Source organism: Oncorhynchus mykiss, chromosome 15 (genome assembly GCF_057628025.1).
Source record: "Oncorhynchus mykiss isolate SJ-2025 chromosome 15, ASM5762802v1, whole genome shotgun sequence".
Lineage (NCBI taxonomy): Eukaryota > Metazoa > Chordata > Actinopteri > Salmoniformes > Salmonidae > Oncorhynchus > Oncorhynchus mykiss.
This window is the reverse complement of record NC_143036.1, coordinates 71,573,254-71,589,668: the sequence shown is the minus strand read 5'-3', so window position 1 is coordinate 71,589,668 and position 16,415 is coordinate 71,573,254. Positions and strand designations below refer to the sequence as shown.

Genomic DNA, 16,415 nt, shown 5'->3' with positions numbered 1-16,415 from the left:
GCGGGGGGGGGGGGGGGGGGGGGCGGAGCTGTTGGCTGAGGTTGGAGTAGCCAGGAGGAAGGCATGGCCAGCCGTTGAGATGCTTGTTGAAGTTTTCGATTATCATGGATTTATCGGTGGTGACCATGTTACCTAGCCTCAGTAAAGTGGGCAGCTAGGAGGAGGTGCTCTTGTTCTCCATGGACTTTACAGTGTCCCAGAACTTTTTGGAGTTAGAGCTACAGGATGCAAATTTCTGCTTGAAAAAGCTGGCCTTTGCTTCCTGACTGACTCCGTGTATTGGTTCCTGACTTCCCTGAACAGTTGCATATCGCTATTCGATGCTATTGCAGTACGCCACATGATGTTTTTGTGCTGGTCGAGGGCAGTCAGGTCTGGAGTGAACCAAGGGTTCTGTTCTTAGTTCTGCATTTTTTGAATGGAGCATGCTTATCTTAGATGGTGAGGAAGTTACTTTTAAAGAATGACCAGGCATCCTCAACTGACGGGATGAGGTCAATATCCTTCCAGGATACCCGGGCCAGGTCGATTAGAAAGGCCTGCTCGCAGAAGTGTTTTAGGGAGTGTTTGACAGTGATGAGGGGTGGTCGTTTGACCGCGGACCCGCAGCGGATACAGGCAATTAGGCAGTGATCGCTGAGATCCTGATTGAAGACAGCGGAGGTGTAATTGGAGGGCCAGTTGGTCAGGATAATGTCTATGAGGGTGTCCATGTTTACAGATTTAGGGTTGTACCTGGTGGGTTCCTTGATGATTTGTGTGAGATTGAGGGCATCTAGCTTAGATTGTAGGACTGCCGGGGTGTTAAGCATCCCAGTTTAGGTCACCTAACAGAACAAACTCTGAAGCTAGACGGGGGGCGATCAATTCACAAATGGTGTCCAGGGCACAGCTGGGAGCTGAGGGGGGTCGGTAGCAGACGGCAACAGTGAGAGACTAATTTCTGGAGAGATTCATTTTTAAAATTAGAAGTTCAAACTGTTTGGGTATGGACCTGGAAAGTATGACATAACTTTGCAGGCTTTCTCTGCAGTAGATCCAGCTGTGTATGTGCACAGTTTTAGACTGGTCCAATGAACCATTGCATTTCTGTTCAACACAGCGTATCAACACTGCCCAAATGTGCCTAATTTGTTTATTAAAATAACTTTTCAAGTTCCAAACTGTGCACTGTCCTCAAACAATAGCATGGTATTCTTTCACTGTAATAGCTACTGTGAAGTGGAAAGTTAGATGAACAATAATTTAATATTTCTGCCAATATCAGATATGTCTATCTCCTGGGAAATGTTTTGTTACTTACAAACTCATGCTAATCGCATTAGCCTATGTTAGCTCTACCGTTTCGTGGGGGACCCACCGATCCTGAAGAAGTTTTCAAGTAATGATGGAATGTCGTTTCTCTTTGCTTATTTGAGCTGTTCTTGCCATAATATGGACAGAGGCTGATAATGAGAAGCAGGAATGGAGAGTGAACATTTAATTTTGCACAGACATGTAACAGGACAGGAACAGCGTCTGAACCTGGTAACACAATGACATACGACAATTAACGCAGAAGCAGGGAACAGAGCTGGGGAACAGACAGATGTAGGGGAGGTAATAACACAGGTGATTGAGTCCAATGAATCGCTGTAGCATGTGACGAGGGTAAGCAGGTGTGCATAATGGTGGTGGCAGGAGTGCGTAATGCAGTGCAGCCTGGCGGAAGGAGAGCGGGAGCAGACTAAATAGGGCTATCTTCTGGATACCACCTCTACCTTGTTGATTGACTCAAACGCATTAAGAAGGAAAGAAATTCCACAAATTAACTTTGAACAAGGCACACCTGTTAATTGAAATGCATTCCAGGTGACTACCTCATGAAGCTGGTTGAGAGAATGCCAAGAGTGTGCAAAGCTGTCATCAAGGCAAAGGGTGGCTACTTTGAAGAATCTCAAATATAAAATATATTTTGATTTATTGAACACTTTTTTTGGTTACTACATGATTCCATATGTGTTATTTCATAGTTTTGATGTCTTCACTATTATTCCACAATCTAGAATATAACAAAAAAAAAGAACAACCCCTGAATGAGGAGGTGTGTCCAAACTTTTGATTGGTACTCTATATAGAAATAGTAAAACACAAAAACGAATTAAGTAGTACTTTCAAGTATTCTTACACCACTGTATGTCCCTGACACTACATTAATAGGGAACCTGTAAATCAAACTATGCATCAGGGAACTAAAGGTTCACCAGTTCCTGCACACTGTAGAACTATAGTACACAAGTCATATTTAACTTTTTGAGAAAGAAGATTCACAAAACAGATTGTTAACTGGATCTTTGCAGAGCTACCTTAAATCCCCCTGTTCAATATTATTTAAAACCACTGAAATGAGTTTCAAAATGAATGCTTTATTTGAGGGAAATTATAGGAGATAATGAGCAATAACAAGGATTCCATCCAACCCTATTGATGACCTCTGAAGAACAGCAAAACCCATGTGGATTGTGAGCAACATGACCGTGCCCTAGTTTACACTACAGTTAAATAGCCTCCATGGCAAAGATATATTTAGGTGTTAATCAAGGACTGATCAAGAAAATAGCACACAACTTAAATAATGCTGTTGCTGGTCAATTTTGTGTGAGAATAAATCTTCACCGAACATTTTTATCTTCTCAATAAGATCATTGATTTAATATTGATAGAGATAAGGTACTGAAAAAGTATAGTTAAAGACATTTTGTTTTTGTATTAAGGATCTTGTGAAATAACATAAAAATTTCTCAAGCAGAAGGCTCTTCCAGAAACCAACATCAATGAGTTAGCAAGTGAACTTGTCAGATTCTGAACGGCCTTCAGCTGCAAAGGAGAAGCTAATGTGTGCACACCATGGCGAAGCCGGACTTGGAGACGACCCAAAGACGGCCCAGGTCGTAGGTCACATGCTTCATTATCATGCACATTGGGATATTGCTCCATCCAGTGCCCTCTGGTTTACTGGCTGTGATGCCGTCTCTGTGTTGAAGAAGGAGGTGGGTTCACATGCCTCATGATCTTAAAGGGACATTTCTAAATGTTGCTACTTCATATTAATCATCTCCAGCACCACCCTAACATCAACATACACTATTTGAAAATGGCGTTTCACATTTAAAGCTCATAAATGTTTTATAAAGCGCATACATTGTTAGACTTATATAATTGTATATAGCCATAGATTTTTGTATCCCAAACTGTAGCTTTAAAAGGAGATCCAACTTTTACCATACACGGTCAACACATTTCTTTATAAGTCTATTATAAGTTTAGATTTTAAATAAAAAAACGTAGATAATAAATTAATTTACATTTTTTTGCTTCACAAAGCATGTACAGTAAGGATAAGAGTTATCATATCATTTTCAAATGATTTAATAATGTGTGGAAATAATGTGGAAAAAGGGTGGAACCATACACATAGTTCAGTAGCAACCTTACCTGGTATAAACACTACCCGCAGAGGTGACCCCAAAGACACTACCATCAGTTGCCACTTCAATCATGGAAAGCTTGCCATCAATGTGACTCCACCCATTGTTTCGGCAGTCTTGATTCAGCTGGAAAACAGATTCAATCAGTGTTTTAGGACAATTACAACCGTTATAATATGAAACCGTTTTAGAATAACTGACACTCTCCATCCTCTACTACTCTGCTCCAGCTCTCACACTCTTTCCCAGATCTTACACTCATTAAGAAGATATCATCATTCTTGTTGACTGCCCAGCACCCAAAAGGTCCGCAACTAGAATACTTCACACTTCCTGGCAATCCTGTCCATGGAAGGGGTGAGCCTGGACCCTTGTAGCCAACTGTGGCACTACTTGTCAGACAGAATGAAGTATCTTTCATGTAGACCCCCACAATAAACTGGTTGCCCCCAGCATCCACTTGCTTCAAACTGCCTGAAGACCACAAAGACAGACAGACAAGCAAACATGAAGTGCGTATCTGTGAGTACTGCCAAATTACTTACAATGGCATTATGTTAAACATGTAAAACATTAATCATTCTTTCAACAGCCTGATGGTATCAGGAAAGCTAAGAAGCAGGTGTCCTCTGGATAAATATTGAGTAATGCTCTCCACTAACCTGCAGCTTGCACCCAGTTACCGGTCTGCCTTGTTGATTCCCCAGATCCCTGCTGGTCCTACAGTGATATGCTTCAGGGAACCAGGCAGGGGGGTCCATTTATCACCTACCAGGTAGTAGGGGGTTTGACTTGTGTTCGTAGCAACCACTTGCCCCAGTCCTGCATCGATCTGCATCAGATTCTTGATATCCACTACAGGCTGACAGTCCCAGGCTATGGAGACACCAGATCAATGACACATGAGTAAAGTAAACCAGTATAAAGGAGGATGAAATTATGGAGCCAACTTCATGACCAATTCGAAGTTGATCAAGCATGTTTAAGATGATGGTTACTTACCATGACTGACAGCCAGGAGACAGAGGAACAATAGGACGGCTGCAGTGGCTCTCATGATGTCTCAGTAGATCTACAGTATAAGTCTGGTTGCAGTTTGGTTGAACACATACTTTGTCCCCTCATATATATAGCCCTGCAAACAGCAACCCCCATAAAATAATTATTAATGAGCTATTTATATTTGACAAAAAACCTGTTCCAAGGAAAAGTTAACAGGAGGAGGACAAACAACCTGTTCCAAGGAGAAGTTGGGAGGAGGATATAACCCCACCCTCTCCCACACAAAGACACAATAGAAATATAAAAGTGTTAATGAGCTATTTACATTTGACAAACAACCTGTTCCAAGGTAAAGTTAATGGGAGGTGGATATAATTCCCCCCGCACACACACACAACCATGCACGCACACACACACACACACACACACACACACGCACAATATGAGATATGATCATATTGTGGCGAAATCCTGCACGGAGCCTTCACCATGCGCTGACACTTTAAGACCTCATCAGCAGTAAGGAAGGAGGAAATAAAGACAGCTCTTTCAGCTCACTGGGGTGGAGCTCTTGGTTGGCGCGACAGTTTTATTGTGTGCGTGTGCGTGTGTGTGTGTGTGTGTGTGTGTGTGTGTGTGTGTGTGTGTGTGTGTGTGTGTGTGTGCGCTATGCTGCAGAAGTCCTTGTTGGATCGTATGGCTTAGTAGCAACATTGTTGCGAAGCTTTGACATACAAGCCAATAAACCATCAGACGGTCAGACAGTACAACTGCAAGTCAACAGCTAAGATCTCTCTTTCTCTTCCTTCTATCGTTCCAGTGCTTTACCCTGCAGCAGACTTTCTATTTTTCAAATGCACTTTCCATTGAAGTTCATTAGAGCTGGACTATTATTGCCCTGCCAGAAGTATTTGGGTGGACATTTTAGTTAAAAGTGAGGTTGCTTGCAAGTTGTGTATTGTTATTTGAACTGTATTGAGGTGGGGTGTACTAATGACGTGGCCAAGAAGATTGTGGACATTTTTAAGGCCTTTGTTGTGTCTATGAACACCCCCCACATTCATACACTCTGCACTCCTCCACTGGAAGATAATACATATTATTGCAAATCCTCTGTTGATGACTGGGTTCTTTCTTGTAAATTGTCTCTTCTACTGATGTGTGTGGGTCTGGTAGTGGTACGCTCTCTATTCTACTCTTTTCCTTTCAGCCTGGCGCCCGAACAAAATCTTTGTCTTTACCCCTCTCTAATAAATACAGCTACAATATGATAGATGAGGTGTTAATCACCAGGGCCAAGCTTCCTGCCATCTAGGACCTCTATACCAGGCGGTGTTATAGGAAGGCCCTAACAATTGTCAAAGACTGCAGCCACCCTAGTCATAGACTATTCACTCTGCTACTGCACGGCAAGCGGTACCGAGCACCAAGTCTAGGGCCAATAGGCTTCTAAACCGCGTCTACCCCCAAGCCATAAGACTCCTGAACATCTAATCTAATAGCTACCCAGACTTTTTGCATTGCTCCCCCCCCCCCCCATATCTTCTATGCTGCTGCTACTCTCTGTTATTATACTGTATATGCATAGTAACTTTAATAACTCTACCTACATGTACATATTACTTAAATTACCTAGACTAACCGGTGCCCCCGCACATTGACTCTGTACCGGTTCCCCCTGTATATAGAACTCACTATTGTTATTTTACTGCTGCTCTTTAGATATTTGTTACTTTGTGACACAACACGTGACACACAACATTTGATTTGATTTAATCAAGGAATAAAGATGAATGATTATTTAGATAGTATGACCATCTATATGGGACTATCAACAATTGTGATCAGTGAAAGCATGATTACAGTTATTGTTCGTACAGACACCACCAGTCCATCTCTTATATGTGGTGGAGGGAATAACTGCCCCAGAGCCGGAATAGGTTATAAAAGATGGCCTCTGAAGCACAGAAAAACAATGACCATGCCCAAAAGTTTTTACACCCTGCTGAAAAAGCCTCCCAGAAGGCTCTATTGATGACATGGGGATATTAACAGTATATCCACCACAGACTTTTTGGGGGCGTTTTGTAAGGGATAATCAACGAGGGGATATGCGTTCTATGGGAAATAATGAACAACGTGGAAGGAACTAGCGGCGTGGAACTGACCTTCCACAGAGTTGCATTATTTTACAGAGCCTAGAGTTGATTATCCATGTAACATTGCTGTAAATTAACACATTTTGCTGCTAGTAATGTGTTCATTTATAGGTAGATTTGTGTTCAACATCCTACCATGCTGATATACTGTGCACTATAGAGAAATAATGCCCTTCAAGCCCTTAAAAAAAATGTATTCAACAATAATTTTTTTATTTATTTAGTTTTTAGTTTTTATTAGGATCCCATTAGCTGTTGCGAAAGCAGCAACTACTCTTCCTGAGGTCCACACAAAACATGACACATGACATTGTCACGACGTGGCCCTTTTGGGTTTATATCGTAGCTCACCCCCTCTCTCACTCCCTCTCCCACCACAGGTTTCACAACGCTCATAAATTCCTGGGAGAAACTCTCTTCGCTGCCATGGAGTATTGAGGGAGAGAGCCTATGGAGAACAAAGGCCTTCTTCTTGCCAAAGATCCTAATCCCCAAAATTGGAGAATTAAACAATATTTCTATTTTTGAGAATGTGGGAATTGTCCATAGGCATTTCAGGAATTGTCATGTCACGTTTGTTTCATGTGGTGATCTCATGAAGGACAGCTAACACACATATCTTTGGTTGTGTACACTTCTCAATTATCGAGTTGGCATCTGATGGTTGTATAAAATATATGATTGAATATGAAACTATTTGTGAGAAAATGTAATATGATGTTAGCCTCCTAAATGAGAATTGTCTTTCGTGTAGTTTTACCCAGTCAGTAACCACGCCCACGTGAGCACAGACATTGGGACAAAAGGGATGGAACCGCCCTCCAAGGCGAGTGCTTATAAAGGACTCCTGACACATTTTACATTAGTCAAAAACGCAGGGACAGGAGTTCCCACGTTGAAATGGCTTGAACTCTGAAACTTTCAACAGAGAAGAAGTACTACTCGATACCAAAGAGACCCACGGTAAGTCGGACATCTCGAATGGTTAAGAAATCTACAAACTAGGGTCCAGATAACGCCGGGACGAGGTCCCCACATTGGAATGGCTATCACTCTAGAGACCAAAACATGCCGGGTGACACTGGTGTGTGAAGTGGTTTAAACTACAACTCTACCAAAGGACAAGACCAGAGCATGTGGAGATCATTCCCATGGTGAAATGGCTATGAAATTGACAAACTAAAGAACAATTATTCAGGCTGCAGCTGTTTAAATACTTTAATCGGGTAAATGAATCCCATCTAACAACATTTCAGAATGGTACTCCGAAGTACCCATTATAACAACTACAACCCCAAAAGACCTTGGGACTTCTGGGGAACGCAACCAGAGACTCTCTGATGATTGACTAAACAGCAGACGGACCAGCAATCAGCGAGGAACAAAAGGCATACACTCGTAAATATGTCAATTGTAGTTTATTTTCAAATGAGCAGTTGTTCATTTTAAAAGTATTAGCATTTCCATGAGTGTAGTTAGAAACTTTGAGTGTCCCGCTCTTGAGCTATCCCCAACCCTTTCCTTTGTCTACCAAGCCGTCATACCGGCTTAACCCAGGGATTTTTCTATCATGTCAATAACCAATGTATAACCTATTTGTGTGTGTGTTTATGTAATTATGTGATTGATTAGTTAGTAAATAAATAATTAAGCCAATTTGTATATCGCTGATTCATGATTTATGTTATGGTTCGTGCCGATTTCCTAGGGTTTGCGACGATCAGTAATGAGAATGATGTAATAATACATTAAGTGACTGTAATTGATAAGATATGAAAATATCGTAAGAGTTCATTCGGGAAATAAATGCTCTTTAAACATTTTCCCGTGGTGCCCCGACTTCCTAGTTAAAGTTACATGATTAGTTTAATTTCGTAATTAAAATACACATAAAGATTTGATAATATACAGTCTTCACATTTAATGATAGTCAATGCTACGACAACATAATGCAGAACATTAATAGACAAGAACAGATCAATGACATAACTACATCACAATAGCATGATAAAAGTGATTTTAAAGCTTCTGTTGTTTTCCTTTGTGACCCGGCTACTGTACTTGGTAGGTGGCATATTTGTAGAGCTGGTTGATGAGGTTGCTAAGTACAAAAGTGTTATAGTCTGGCACAGTGGACGCATCATAATACCCATAAAATGGTCAGACACGGAAATGGTTCCAATTGTTTTTCCATTCTTCACATACTTCATTTGACGTGTTTGTGAAATTCACTATGTGATTGGTGTAGGCTTATCTTGGTGTGATGTTTTGATAACCATGTATTTCTCTCTCGGACAAGATTAGTTTGATCAATATTCGCCTCAACTTTTCTTTCAAATATTTTCAAAATGCTAATTAGCAACAGAGAAGACCTCAGGAAGACTACCTATTCCTGCAGGAAGCCCCTGCACGTCATTTCTAGCCAACACTGTCAGCTACTGTTCACAAGCGTGATCAGAAACGTTTGCCCAATCCATGATGAATCCATGTTCTGTATTGAAAATAATTAAATAGTGTTGAACTTCTTCCTTCCCCTTTCTCTGTCTTAGCTAGCCACTGACTACACTTTAGCTAGTGAGTCATACAGAGCAGTAGATACAAAAAAAATTGGTTTACTTAACCTAGATAATTGTTTGTACAGTATGTCGACTTTGTATGTCTAATTTGGTGTCTATTTCAGACCTTGTGGCATTTTTCAATGATGCGCATACGAGCATTAAAAGGGGAGAAGTCATGGACATGTAGAGAAGACCACTAGAAGTCTGGACATGTGGAGAAGACCACTAGAAGTCTGGCTATGTGGAGAAGACCACTAGAAGTCTGGCCATGTGGAGAAGACCACTAGAAGTCTGGCCATGTGGAGAAGACCACTAGAAGTCTGGACATGTGGAGAAGACCACTAGAAGTCTGGACATGTGGAGAAGACCACTAGAAGTCTGGACATGTGGAGAAGACCACTAGAAGTCTGGACATGTGGAGAAGACCACTAGAAGTCTGGACATGTGGAGAAGACCACTAGAAGTCTGGACATGTGGAGAAGTGCAGCTATAGTGAGGGGCAACTAACCAGTTTGGTCAGGGCCAGCATGAGGGATAAAGTTGATCCTGTGTTGGTGTGTAACTATGAAGTTAAGTATGAGCATCTTAGCAATATAATGTGTTTTATACAGCTGTCAACATTTTACAAGGAAACAGCCACTTAAACAATGATATCATCATTAACCGTCATTACCCCAGATACCACACTTACATTATGACTCTAGACTCTAGAGTTCTAGAATGTTTTATAGGACCTTTCCCATTATACGATTGATATATAAAGTAATAAAATCCCAAGTTATCAATTAAATGTTTGTGGAAAAACGACTTGTCCTCGTGTGAAAATGACAGTTTATTAAATATTCTACAGCTGTAATGTCATCAGTCAAATCAAACTTTATTGATATACCACATTTCTTACAACAAATGCATTTCAAGGTGTTCACAGTCATGCATTGAAAGGCATGTGACACATAACATCCTTCCTCTTGTCATTTCTCTATAGGTGGCCTGAGGATTCTCTCTATCACATGCAAATGCCTCTGTGGAGCTCATGAGTTTAGCCATGCAGCCTATTTTGCCAGTTCAAAATATCGGCTGTACAGATGTGTAATGCGAGTGGAGGAAGCCAGTCGTGCCCAACCAGGTGCAGTCAGTGGAAGACAAATACCGAGCCGAAGACTACAACCCTCTGTCCCAAGAGCCCACAGAGGAAGATCTTCAGTGGCTAAGGAACCATCTCTGGAGAAGTTTCAGTGAAATGGCATGACTCCTTGAACCTGAGGCAGAACAACTGCTACCCTCCCTGTTGTCCCTGTCTGTACCAAACATTGTTAAAAATCCAGGGCACCTGGGGCATGCAGAACACTGGCTGGCATGGTGCTGTCGTGGAGCATCAGGTGGCTATACGGCAGGCAACAGTTGGACAGTTGGTAAACGATATCTGATGAACCAATCTGTACATTCTGTTAAATAAGTCCCACCAGTCTCTGAAAACACTCTCTCTGTGAAATGCAGCCTATGCCACATCTTCCAACAGAACAAGATCAGCCTCTCTCATTGGATCACCCATTATCTCAGTCTCCTATTGGATCGCCCATTATCTCCGTCTCTCATTGGATCGCCCATTATCTCAGTCTCTCATTGTATCTCCCATTATCTTAGTCTCATTGGATCTCCCATTATCTCAGTCTTTTATAGTATTTACACAATGGTTTCACTTTCACACCTGCCTCTAATTTCAAAAATGACAGTACTTTCTATGGATTATTATCATAACTAATGCACTGATGTGGTGAAATTATATATATGTGTTGCATGAATTCACAGTGGAAATATATTTACATTGAAAAATGATTTAATTATTGTCAATATTTCACACATTTTCAGCGTAGAATGGGAAAATATATGTTTGCCAAGCATCTCCCTTGTCCCACCACTTGGCACCGTGCATAAGCATGGTCATGGTTGTTTGTAAGTTTACACACATTTTCTGAGTGGAAATTCATGGTTTACGCACAGATTTGTGCCTAAGCACGGTTGATAAATGAGTCCCCTGCAGCATTCCAGGACCTGGGTTGCCTACCCCTGCACTATAGTCTTTAGTCCAGCTTTTCCCAAACCTGGTCTTGGGGACCCCAACGGGTGCACGTTTTTTGGATTTTTGTCCAACCAATACACAGCTGATTCAAATAATGAACTTATCATCAAGCTTTAATTATTTGAATTAGCTGTGTAGTGCTAGGGCAAAAACCAAAACGTGCACCCCTTGGGTCCGTCCCCAGGACCGATTTTGGGAAACGCTGCTTTAGTCACAGGTCATCTAGAAGGGTGTGGTGGCAAGGATTATTCCTATTTCAATTTTCTTCTTAAAGTTAACATGGCTGCCAAGAGTGCTCCTACCGTGCATGGTCAGATGAAACAACACCTTGAGAAAACAAATGCGTTCCAAGGCTGTCTTGAAGTGTTTCCTTATTTATCTTGGATGACTGTTTTTTTTTTCATGATTAGAATTCTGTACAAATCCACTTTTTCCAAATCCTGGGAAAGTGTGTTTGCCAATTGAAGAAAGTGTAAAGCTCCCACTGTTCATACTACCAGGTTAATGGAGAAAAACTGGATACTAAATGTAATACAAAAGGAACTCCAGCCCGCTGGTGATCTTGATTCTCTACACATTAATGGATTTTGTCCAACAGCATGCTGGTGGGATCTTCATGATCACAGCCTTGAAATAGGTTCATTCATTGATCAATTCATCCATACAAAAAAGGTTCCAAAAGGGTTCTTCGGCTATCCCCTTCAGAGAACCCTTTTTGATTCCACATAGAACTGGACCAGCCTTCGCTGTGTTTTGGACCCTGGTGACCAGCCTTCACTGTGTTTTGGACCCTGGTGACCAGCCTTCGCTGTGTTTTGGACCCTGGTGACCAGCCTTCACTGTGTTTTGGACACACATAATAATGGTGATGCTGGTATGCTGAGGACCAAGCTGGTCCATGCTCGTCTATGTTGGTCAAGCTGGTCTGACCACGCCCATCATTATCATATTTGCCAGCGTTCTCTATTGCAGTTAATTTTTTGAATTGTTTGTTTTAATATATTTTTTTCTTGCTGTGTTTTTGCATGTACATTGGGATGGAGCTAATCTCAGGCCAAATCTGTTTCAGTCTGTTTTACACCAGTCAACAGAAGAGGAATTCACCTTTCAGCAGAACAATAACCTACAACACAAAGCCACATCTACACTGGAGTTGCTTGCCAAGATGACAGTTAATGTTCCTGAGTGGCCAAGCTAGAGGTTGACTTAAATCTGTTCAAAATCTATGGCAAGAAAATTGCTGTCTAGCCATGATCCCCAACACCTTGACAGCACCTTTTTTTCACAAATATGGGCAAATATTGCACAATCCAGGTGTATAAAGCTCTTATGAGACTTACACAGAAAGACATTTGTAATCACTGACAAAGGTGCTTCTACCATCTATTGACTAAGAGGGTTGAATACTTATCTAATCAGGGTCATTAGTGTTTTATTTTTCATTCATTTACCTTGTTATTTTTTTTAAATTACAAAAATGTCATTTTAAAAAAGCATTTTAATCACACTTTGTAAAACAATAAAATGTGAAGAAATGCAAGAGGTGTAGACTTTCTATAGGCACAATTTCAACAAATATGTACCTGGCATTACATCCATAAGGCACCTGTCAATCAAGCTATGCATCAGGGAACTAAAGGTTCACCAGTTCCTGCACACTGTAGCACTGTAGCACTGTAGTCTTATTAAACTTTCTAAGTAAGAAGATTCACAAAACAGATCTTTGCAGAGCAACCTTAAATCCCCCATGTTCAATATGATTTCAAACACACTAAAGTGAGTTTCAAAATGAATGCTTTATTTGCAGGAAATTATTATATAATGACCAGGATTCCATTCAATCCTATTGATGACCTCTGAAGCACAGCAAAACCCATGTGGATCGTGACCGTGCCCAGGTTTACACTACGATCAAATAGCAGCCATGGCAAAGCTCAATTGAAATGTTAATCAATAATACACTTTTATAACGCTGTTGCTTGTCAAATTGTGTAAGAAAACATCATTGATAAATTCTTTATAATATCATTAAGATCAGTGTTTATTTTTTATAGAGATAAAGTACTGAAAATATAGTTAGAGCAATAGGTTTTAGAGTGAAGGATTCTTGTGAATTATTGTTGAGAATTGAGATTGTTCCAGACAGAGAGATCAATGAGTTAGCAAGTGAGCTTGTCAGATCCCGAACGTCCTTCAGATGCAGAGGAGAGGCTAATGTGTGCACACCATGGTGAAGCCAGAATTGGAGATGACCCAAAGACGGCCCAGATCGTAGGTCACGTGCTTCATTGGCATGTACATTGGGACATTGCTCCATCCAGTGACCTCTGGTTTACTGGCCGTGATGCCGTCTCTGTGTTGAAGAAAGGGGTGGGTTTGCGTTCAAAGTTTATAAAACGTTTTTGGACTTCAATAATTGTATATAGCTATTGATTTTATAAGAATATATAAGACTCTTGAGCTTAACACAACCGCATCAGAAGCCAAAATGTATGTTTTTATTCAATTGTTTCTAAACAATGTTATTTAAAAAAAATGTGTTGTTTAAAAAAAATATACATTTTTTCCCATGGATCCATATTGATTCAATCTGTAGCCCCATGTATGAATTTGAGAATGGTTACATTTCTCTAGCTACATACCTCATCTGTTTACCAAAACAAGTGGTGGGATGGCCAAGTAGTTTTTTTAAATCCCAAACTGTAGCTTTAAAGGATACCCAACCTTTGCTAATTTTACTGTACACTGTGTACACATTTCTTTATAAGTCTTATACATTTAGATCTGATTTCTATTTACCAGATTTTATTTATACATCTGTTTTAATTTTTGTGTAAAGAGCTTCACAAAGCATGTACTGTAAGGACCAGAGTTATTCATAAAGGTATATCATTATTATTATAAGATCTAATTACAAGTCATTTTCAAGTTAATAATGTTGAGGGGGAAAGGGTGGAACCATACACAAATTTAAGTTGCAACCTTACCTGGTATAAACTTGGCCTGCAGAGTTGACCCCAAAGACACTACCATCAGTTGCCACCTCAATCATGGAAAGCTTGCCATCAATGTGTCTCCACCCGTTGTTTTGGCAGTCTTGATTCAACTGGAAAACAGATTCAATCAGGGTTTTAGGACAATTTCAACAGTTATAATATGAAACAGTTTTAAAATAACTGACACTCTCTATCCTCTACTACTCTACTCCAGCTCTCACACTCTTTCCCAGATCTGACACTCATTAAGTAGATATCATCATTCTTGTTGACTGCCCAGCACCCAAAATGTCCGCAACTAGAATACTTCACAGCTCCTGGCAACCTTATCCCTCGAAGGGATGAGTCAGCACCCATGAAGCCAAGTGAGGCACTTCTTGAAAGACACCCTGGAACATAGTCCATGTTGGCCACCACAACAAACTGGTCCTCCCCAGCATCCAGCTGATTTACACCGGCTGAAGACCACAAAGACAGAGACAGACAAGCAAACAAGGAGTATGTATCTGTGGGTACTTCCAAATGACCTACAATGGCATAATGTTAACATGTATAATTTACCCTGATGGTAATCAGGAAAGCTAAGAAGCAGGTGTTCTCTGGGTTCATAATTTAGTAATATTCTCAACTTACTTGCAAATTGAACCCAGTTACCGGCCACATACTTGAACATGAGGTTTCCGTTGCTGACACCCCAGATCCCTGCTGGTCCTACAGTGATATGCTTCAGGGAACCAGGCAGGCGGATCCATTCATCACCTACCAGGTAGTAGGGGGTTTGACTTGTGTCCGTAGCAACCACTTGCCCCAGTCCTGCATCGATCTGCATCAGATTCTTGATAGCCACTACAATCTGACAGTCCCAGGGTATGGAGACACCAGATCAAAGACACATCAGTAGAGTACAGCAACAAAAAGGGGGATGAAATTATGGAGCCAACTTGATGATCAATTCCAAGTTTAACGTAGAGCTGCCTATAAAAATATTTTTCAGATGATGGTAACTTACCATGACTGATGGTCAGAAGACAGAGGACCAATAGGACGGCTGCAGTGGTTCTCATGATGTCTCTGTAGAGTGACGGTATACGTTTGGTTGCAGTTTGGTTGAACACAGACTTGTCCCTCTTATATAGCCCTGCAAACAGCTTTCAACCCCCATGAAATAATTATTAATGAGCTTTTTATATTTGACAAACAACCTGTTCCAATAAAAAGTTAAGAGGAGGATATAACCCCACCCTCTCCCATACACAGACACACAATAATATTATCCACTAAACAAAAATATGAAACGCAACATGCAAAATATTTTTTAGTTTTATGAGCTGAAATACAAGATCCCAGAAATGTTCTATACACACAACAAGCTTATTTCTCTCACCTACTGTCCTTGGCAGGTGGCGTATTTGTAGTGCTGTTTGATAAGGTTGCTAAGTGTTATAGGAGGACCCATGTAATGTTTACACTGTACCAGACTGAGTGTAACGCATTTTTTTACCCCTACCACCCCCCTCATTGGAGGACGAATGTATTTTCAATTTTGTAACTTAAGTAATTTTTTATTTCAATTGTTATTTTCTTTAAAAACGTACACTACATGACCAAAAGGAAAGTACATCTCATTCCAAAATCATTAACATTAATATAGAGTTGCCCCCCTTTGCTGCTATAACAGCCTCCACTCACCAAGGAAGGCTTTCCTCTAGATGTTCAGCCACAAGAGCATTAGTGAGGTTGGGCACTGATGTTGGGCGAATAAGCCTGTTTAAAGCTGGGTTTTGTTTCATTGTTGAACTTTCCTAATTTATATATAGATTGATTTTCGAAAAATATAACTTTTAAATGCCTCATGAGCTTAAAACAGAATAAAACATGTAAACTTTCACTAAATTGTTTGTCAACAATATTATTGTAAACAAACAATGAATAGCTTTATAAAACATGTTTAAAGAATAACAATTTTGTTCTCATCTGTCTGTCCTTATATCTAAAGTTCCATCTATGAATTTGAGAGTGGCTATATTTCTCTTACCCCATCCCTCATCCATTTACCAAAACAAGAGGCCATTTAGTTGTTTTTATCCCAAACTGTAGCTTTATTCTACCGTACAGTGTCTTCACATTCCCTCATGAGTCTATTATGAGTTTAG

At 40.5% G+C, this 16,415-nt stretch overlaps 1 protein-coding gene, 1 long non-coding RNA gene and 1 pseudogene across 9 annotated transcripts; 1 reads left to right on the top strand and 2 right to left on the bottom strand.

Annotated features, from left to right (window-relative positions):
- Nucleotides 1–3,470: 3,470 nt before the first annotated feature.
- Nucleotides 3,471–4,539, bottom strand: LOC149978169 (fish-egg lectin-like; annotated as a pseudogene). The gene is made up of 4 exons (XR_016486895.1): nucleotides 4,470–4,539; nucleotides 4,126–4,343; nucleotides 3,724–3,937; nucleotides 3,471–3,593 (listed from the first exon to the last, which is right to left on the bottom strand). The product of XR_016486895.1 is annotated as a fish-egg lectin-like (transcript).
- Nucleotides 4,540–9,476: 4,937 nt separating this feature from the next.
- Nucleotides 9,477–12,806, top strand: LOC149978168 (uncharacterized). The gene is made up of 2 exons (XR_016486896.1): nucleotides 9,477–9,755; nucleotides 10,172–12,806. It is a non-coding gene; the product is annotated as an uncharacterized LOC149978168 (long non-coding RNA).
- A 237-nt stretch (nucleotides 12,807–13,043) lies between these two features.
- On the bottom strand, nucleotides 13,044–15,712 carry LOC110490674 (fish-egg lectin). Of its 7 annotated transcripts, none has more exons than XR_016486894.1 (6): nucleotides 15,647–15,712; nucleotides 15,272–15,410; nucleotides 15,026–15,115; nucleotides 14,484–14,720; nucleotides 14,254–14,372; nucleotides 13,044–13,619 (listed from the first exon to the last, which is right to left on the bottom strand). XR_016486894.1 is itself a non-coding variant. In XM_090201027.1 (6 exons), the coding sequence occupies exons 2-6, from the start codon at nucleotides 15,324–15,326 to the stop codon at nucleotides 13,478–13,480; spliced, it is 768 nt and encodes a 255-aa protein (XP_090057153.1). In that variant the 5' UTR covers nucleotides 15,327–15,410; nucleotides 15,647–15,699; the 3' UTR covers nucleotides 13,044–13,477. The 7 variants fall into 7 exon arrangements, 5 of the variants coding, with proteins under 5 accessions (XP_090057153.1, XP_090057151.1, XP_090057152.1 ...); XM_090201027.1 differs by having other exon boundaries at nucleotides 14,503–14,720; nucleotides 14,896–15,129; nucleotides 15,647–15,699; XM_090201025.1 differs by having other exon boundaries at nucleotides 14,503–14,720; nucleotides 15,647–15,699.
- Between the last annotated feature and the right edge of the window lie 703 nt (nucleotides 15,713–16,415).